We start from the raw sequence: 6,642 nt of genomic DNA on the forward strand, positions 1-6,642 counted from the left end.
GGAGTGGAATCCTCACGCGTACAGGCCGCCCGCGTCGAGTGAAATCCACGGCCCCGACGGCGAGTCGGCGAGGAGACGCCGGCGAGGCCGCCGGCCCCGTACGTAGTAGGATAGAAGTAGTAGTTAAAAAAAATTGTAATGAGTTCTTTCTAATGAAAACAAATGTTTATGTCTATGACACGCGGGCCAGGGACGGACAAGGGGCGGACGCGAGCGACCAGCCTTTCGCGTCCGCGGCCACGCAAACCCGGCCCGGGTTTGCGTCGTTCCGGACGCCGCGGCCATCCGTTTTAGTGATGGGTCCGCGCGCTGGGTCGGGTTTTTGTCCGTCTGGACCCATCCGGACGCGCGGGCGCGGGATGGGTCGCCCCGTTGGAGATGCCCTAACTAGAGCTTGACGCAAATTGGTTGTCTCTAAATTGCCAAATTGTCCATGTTACCTGTAGTGTATATCTGAAGTAACGTTTTTACCTCAAATAAATTGCATCTTGAACATGTGTTTAAACTAGGAGATAGCTACCCAGGCCAGGAGTCACTACTGTTGCAGGACATTCGAGATTTAACAAACAAGGGGCAAGTAGAGAAGCACCAGGGGGCAACTTTCTTTAAAAAATTCTCAGCCTATGCCCCAAAAAACACACACACACAAAAGAAAATGAATGCACAACAGGATAGCTCCGTCAAACTGAAAACGCATTACCATATCGATGGTACGATATCTAAAATTCGAGATCGAAGTCTGCATGCTACATCTAGCTAGATGGCAATACCAAGGCCATCCCAAGATATCCAGATTACAGTTTGCAGTCTGACTGCACCAGACAATTGTCCTAGCTTGAGCGGCTGCTAATCGATAAGGTGTGAGTGCCTTTTGAACAGACATGACTAGTAAGTACTACTCATCATAGACCAAAAAAAAAAAGACTGACTAGCTCCAGACTTATGCTCAATTGCTGATGTCAGACCCTTGTCCTCCCTTCATACCAGCTTGAGTTAGCTGTAGCACCTGGAAACTGAACAATGCTGCAGAACAATCAAGACCAGGTTAGCCACATCAAGAGTTATTCTATGTTGCCAGGCAACACCACATCATATCAGAAAGATCATTGCTCAAGAGATTTCAAGGTACCTTGCACTTATAGCATTCGCCCGGTAAACAGTATGTTACTGCTTCACTCGAGTGGTAGATGGGGGACGAGTTCAGTGGTTAGTCGAGTCGTACTGCGTTCATAACCAACAATTACAGATGTCATCTAAAGGCAGTGTAGCATATCGTAGTTACGCTACTGAACTTCATGTCTAATACGCACATGTTTACTAGAGAGCTGGTCTGCTGGATGGTGGTACTTGCATTTCATCTTAAACATACAGAACCCATGATTCATGTAGTGCAAACACTCAGGTTCACTAGGCCTTTGGGGATACATTGCTACCTGAAACAGTATAGGGTCCATGAGCATCACAGGTAAAAAACAATCACAGAAAAATGTGTGGATAACAATTGAGCATCTAATTTGTTTCAGTTGGGTGACATGACCTAATTTTACTGCTGATAAACTGAGTATCTGTTTTGTTTCAGAGGTGACATGACACGGTTCTACTTCTGAGAACTGAAATTCAACCAGAACATGATAGCACTGCACTTGAGGATGTAGATAAAAAAATTTGCTACTACACAGATATAACCAATAATTAATATCCGTAAGTCCTTAGATAGTACAATCATTTTTCCCCAGTGAGCATTTTTTGTTAATACTTCAAACATTAGCAGTCCATTTGTGCAATAGGAACAGCGACCATTAGCCGTCAGTGGTGGGTATCAATTGAGCATCTATTCTCTATCAGGTGGGTGACATGACACAGTTCTACTTCTGCGAAATAAAAATTCAACTATTTAGTAGAAATAAAAGGCAAGCCCTAGCACTCATCCATGGATAGCGCAATCATTTTATTCCCAGTGAGCATGTTTCGGTGAATACTTCAAACACCCGCGGTCCGCTGCCATAGGAACTGAAAAGGTTCAAACTAGACTTCATTCATACAAGGTCGTATATTGCACACAAAAAAGTGTCTCACAAGCAGAGAGCAGTAGTAACATACTCACAGCAAACTGAACAAGATGCTGAACACACATAATTCATTCAGTTTCTATTTGCATAAATGTCGACGCTCATAAACATCTCTATCGGTTATAAATGCAACAGGGACCAGCCAGGCAAAAGGGAATAATTGAAAACTAGCTATGACTGAATCAGTAGTGTTCCTTGGACATCAGTAATGATAAAAACATACCTCTGTAGTAGAACCTATATCTTTGGGATGACGAAATTCGCATGCTGATCCAAATTGACATTTCCCCCTTTTCATATAGAATGGGCAGTCTGGCATGTCATGTATTGCAGGTCCAATCTGATCAGAGTGAGCTGGACCTGAGGGATTCCGCCCAACAGGAAGTCCATCTCCTGGATGGTGAAATATACATGCAGACAGAAATTTACATTTCCCAAATTGCAGGTAGTACTGGCAGTCTGGCTGACCAGGTCTCTCAGGATACTGCTGTTGCTGGGGCATATAGTCTTCTAGTGTGATTCTGGCAGATTGACGATGTCCATTAGTGGCAACATAAATTTTTGCATTTCTTGGGCTCTGCGCTGTAGGATTTGAATTCTTTGGGTGATTAAACCTACATTGTGCTTCATATTTACAGAACCGGTTTTTCATATAGAAAGGGCAGTCTGGTTCCCCAGGTCTCTCAGGATATTCTGTCTGTTCCCCTCCCAGTGATGGAACTTCCAGATTGCCTCTAGTTGGGTATTTGTCTTTCGAGTGGTGATATTTGCATGCTGATGCAAATTTACAATCACCAAATCTCATATAGAAGGGGCATTCTGGTCTGCCAGGCCTCTCAGGGTAATCCACATGCTCCTGCTTGCACAAAGGTCCATCTGTACTACCCACATGCTCCTGCTTGCACAAAGGCGCATCTGAACTATCAGCTGAACAACAACCATCCGAATTATCTGAAGTAGATGACCAATTTGAATCCTACATGAAGCAGATAGGATAAGAAATTATCATGAAGGCACAGACCAGTCATAGTCTAGGAAAAGTACATAGTACGGTGCCACGAAAAGTAGCAATATGCAAACGATGTATGCAAATAGAGATTTTTTAAATCACATAATATGGAGAAGATGCAACATGTACCTTTTTCGCCGGTATCACCTTTGCTTCTGTACTGGACGGTACTTTTTGGGGAGGTAAAAGCATTCTTAATATGTTTGGTGGCAGGACCCATGTGCTAGATGATGTGTCATCTAAGGTTGGATGGTCAGAAGACTTCTCTGGGTATGATGTATCATCCAAGGTTGCATCATCAGAAGATTTCTTAAAGTGTGATGTATCATCTACTGTTGTGTGGTGGTCAGAAGACTTCTCCAATTGCAAAGCACTATCCTCCGACTCTGTTGGTGCATAGAACTGAGAATCAACGACATGCTCTGGATGGTTAAAATGACAGTGCTTGCCATATCTGCAAGCACCATTCCGCATATAATATGTGCAACTTCTTGCTCCCTGAAAGTAATTTTAGACTAAAATTCAGTTTCATCATTTTCCAACATAAATCAAAAGTACCAACTTTGATAGAACATCATAATCATACTTCTCGTATGGGGAGGCCAATGCTGTTGAGTTCAAGAATTTCTGCAACGCCATGATTTCCTTGTTCAGAGGGACACCTTGTACCATCGGACTTGGCTTTAAGCTGTAGCAATGACAACATAAACAAAAAGAAGGAAAATCATTTACTAAATAGCTCATGAACAAACTAGCAAATGACGCATATAATCTGGCTTATATTGGGACCAGAAAGGGTGTGATAGACTACATTTGTATACAGAAAAATACATGTTCAAGGGCCTGTCTATGCACACAGATGATATATGTAGAACAAGCTTATAGGGGCTGTAGGCGTCTTAATGTATTGTAATATATCAGTCTGTTCCGAATTATAAGATATACTGGCTTTTTATGAATCGTATGTATCTAGACGCATTTTAGTGTGGCTGTTCACACATTTCAGTCCGCATGTAGTCCACATTGAAATATCCAAAACATCTAATAATTTGGAATGGAGGGAGTAGATCATATCTGTGTCTACTGAGCTGAAAGACGTGGGTGTGACAGAAATAATCAACACAGCCTATTATGCTAAGCAAAGTTGCAGCATTCTACAAAGTAAAGAAACAAAGAAAGTTTTCTTGCTGAAAATTGAAGGAACAATATATCAAAGGATAGTAAAGTGACGCAGATTTTACTGGTGGGTGATGGAATTGGCATGAGAACCCGTATGAGCAGCTCCCTTTTGACATGTAAAAGGGGCAGTTGAGTTTCCCAGGCCTTTGCGGATAACTAATGGGAAACTTAACCTTCTCCTTCTTCCCTATACCAACATCACTGCCATTTGCCGTGGATGAAACCACCTCAGAAGATGAAATTGCTCCGATACTCAGACAAGCTGCCTTGTCCATAACAAGATCATCATCAGGTGCACTCCGTTCATTACAAACACGCCATACTGCATCCTTATGCTTTTGAACAGTAAAATCAGACTTTTTTGCTCCCTGTTTGTCGCCGGCCCTTTGATCCAAAAAGCTCCTCTTCACGTGAACAGCATACATGTCCTTGCGTGCTATCTGTTCATCACCATTGTACAGCCAAGCCTTATTCTTCTGATCTTCTGAATGAGTAGAATCACTGAATGTACCCCAATTAGCATCAATGGTTTGTTCCTTCAGATAGTCATGTTCCTCCACATTAATATCATCCTTGGGTCTGCCATTTTCGTCGATGACACCTTGGTTCTTCTCCACCTTGTTATGTTCATTCACTGAATGTAGCAATTTTGCTTGACCTTCAACAGAAATGTCATCCATGGTTAAACCGCCTTTGTGAACAATACATTGGTCCACCACCGCCTGATCTTGGGTAGAATCATCATCCATGGTAAAACCCTCTTTGCCAACAACACCTTGCTCCACCACCTCCTGATCTTCTGCAGTACCACCATTCTCGACAGCTCCCAAGTCATAAGTGGCGTCCACTCCCTTGTGTTGATCCTGGACAGCAGTATCATGTAGGGTAGCGTGCATTCCGGCCATGACTATTTGCTCCACCACTTGATGATTTTTGACAGCATTCATGGTCATGGTTGAACCCTCTTTGTGGATGACACCTTGCTCCACCGCCTCCTGATCATCCTCGGCATGACCGTCTTTCTTGGTTGTTCCCAATACACAAGTGTGACATTGCTGCACTGCCCGGTCTTGATCTTCGGCAGCAGTGGTATCTGTACATTCACTCGTTCTGACGATGACATCTGGCAGCAGCGCCTCCTGATCTTCCACGGCATGAGCATTCTTGGTCTTGGCTGGTCCCAGCTTCTCTTGGTCGTCGGCACAAGCAATGTCGCAACTTGTGGTTCCATCCTTTTGGTGGATGTGGATGGCATCCCTGGCAGCTCTCAGCGGATCAGCGTTGCACTCTACAAGATCAAACCCAGCAGCATCAACATCCTTGACTAATGCGCCTTGTCGGTCGGCTGCACCTCGTTGCTCCACCACCTTCTCCTTGCCCCCCACGAGTTTCTCTTCCTGAAGCTCACCGCCCGCGTCCGCCGCCGGCTCGGGGAGGTGGAGCGCCCGCCGACTGCACGTGGTGTTTGCCGGAGCCGACGTGGCAGCACCGTCGCCGAGCCCGTACCGGCCGTTGGCCGTCACGTGCAGCCCCGCGGCGGCGGCGGCAGCAGCATCTTCCTCCAGCTCCAGGGCGTCCTCCTCGGACGCGGAGGCGGACGCAGACGGAGACGGGATGGGGTGGAGCAAAGGGTGGTCGGACCTGAGATGGAGCAAGAGGCCGAGGCCGAGGTTGGGGGCGGCGACGGGCGAGCGCGCGGGGAGGAGGGCGCGGATGGAGCCGAACAGCCTCCTCCCGAGGCCGGCCCCGTGGAGAGGCGGCGAGGGGGAGGAAGGCGGGGTTGTTGTTGGCGTGCGGGCGGGAGGTCGGTCCTCCGGCTCGTTCTCGTCGGTGCCGCCGATCATGGCCATCAGCGAGGCGGCGGCGGCGGCGGCGTGGATGTGCAGAGGGGAAAACCCTAGCCTAGATAAGCCTCAATTGCATTCCCTCTGCTTCTCTCTCTCTCTCTCTCTCTCTCTCTAGACGCGCACACGCAAATGGGATGAACCTCTGTCTGTCAGCTTCTCTCTCTCTACAATGGAAATGGAGTGGCAAACCCGTACGGAAGTGAAGAGAGCGGAGAAGCGTATCTCGTAAGCTAACCGGATGTTTTCCGCTGCGGCCCCTCCGGTCATGCGCTATTTGCACATCCATGCCACAAAGTGTACGGAAGCATTGCACTAATTATCATCTCCTCTTGCGAAACTCGGAAAATGAGGGAAACCCACACGGGATTTTTTCAGAAATGTTTTTTCTCTAATTCCAGAAATAATACGGCCGATTTTCATTCTTTTTTCAGAATAAGCGTGTTGCCGCTTGACCCTTGTGCGGTAAGTTGTTACCGTTATAGGCTGGAGTGGTAAGTGGCTGAAAAAATCGATATCCAACCGCGTGGCTCTGTCGTCC

The 6,642-nt window shown here is 46.4% G+C and overlaps 1 protein-coding gene across 2 annotated transcripts; it reads right to left on the reverse strand.

Annotated features, from left to right (window-relative positions):
• Nucleotides 1-680: 680 nt before the first annotated feature.
• Nucleotides 681-6,271, reverse strand: LOC127307481 (uncharacterized). 2 transcript variants are annotated; one of them, XM_051338208.2, is made up of 7 exons: nt 4,320-6,269; nt 3,665-3,766; nt 3,208-3,576; nt 2,293-3,045; nt 1,311-1,433; nt 1,130-1,221; nt 681-1,023 (listed from the first exon to the last, which is right to left on the reverse strand). In XM_051338208.2, exons 1-6 carry the CDS (start codon nt 6,105-6,107, stop codon nt 1,201-1,203), a joined length of 3,156 nt encoding a protein of 1,051 aa, XP_051194168.1. In that variant the 5' UTR covers nt 6,108-6,269; the 3' UTR covers nt 681-1,023; nt 1,130-1,200. The 2 variants fall into 2 exon arrangements, with proteins under 2 accessions (XP_051194168.1, XP_051194169.1); XM_051338209.2 differs by lacking the exons at nt 681-1,023; nt 1,130-1,221; nt 1,311-1,433 and adding an exon at nt 1,454-2,010 and having other exon boundaries at nt 4,320-6,271.
• Between the last annotated feature and the right edge of the window lie 371 nt (nt 6,272-6,642).

This window comes from Lolium perenne, chromosome 6, assembly GCF_019359855.2.
Source record: "Lolium perenne isolate Kyuss_39 chromosome 6, Kyuss_2.0, whole genome shotgun sequence".
In the NCBI taxonomy this organism is placed as follows: domain Eukaryota; kingdom Viridiplantae; phylum Streptophyta; class Magnoliopsida; order Poales; family Poaceae; genus Lolium; species Lolium perenne.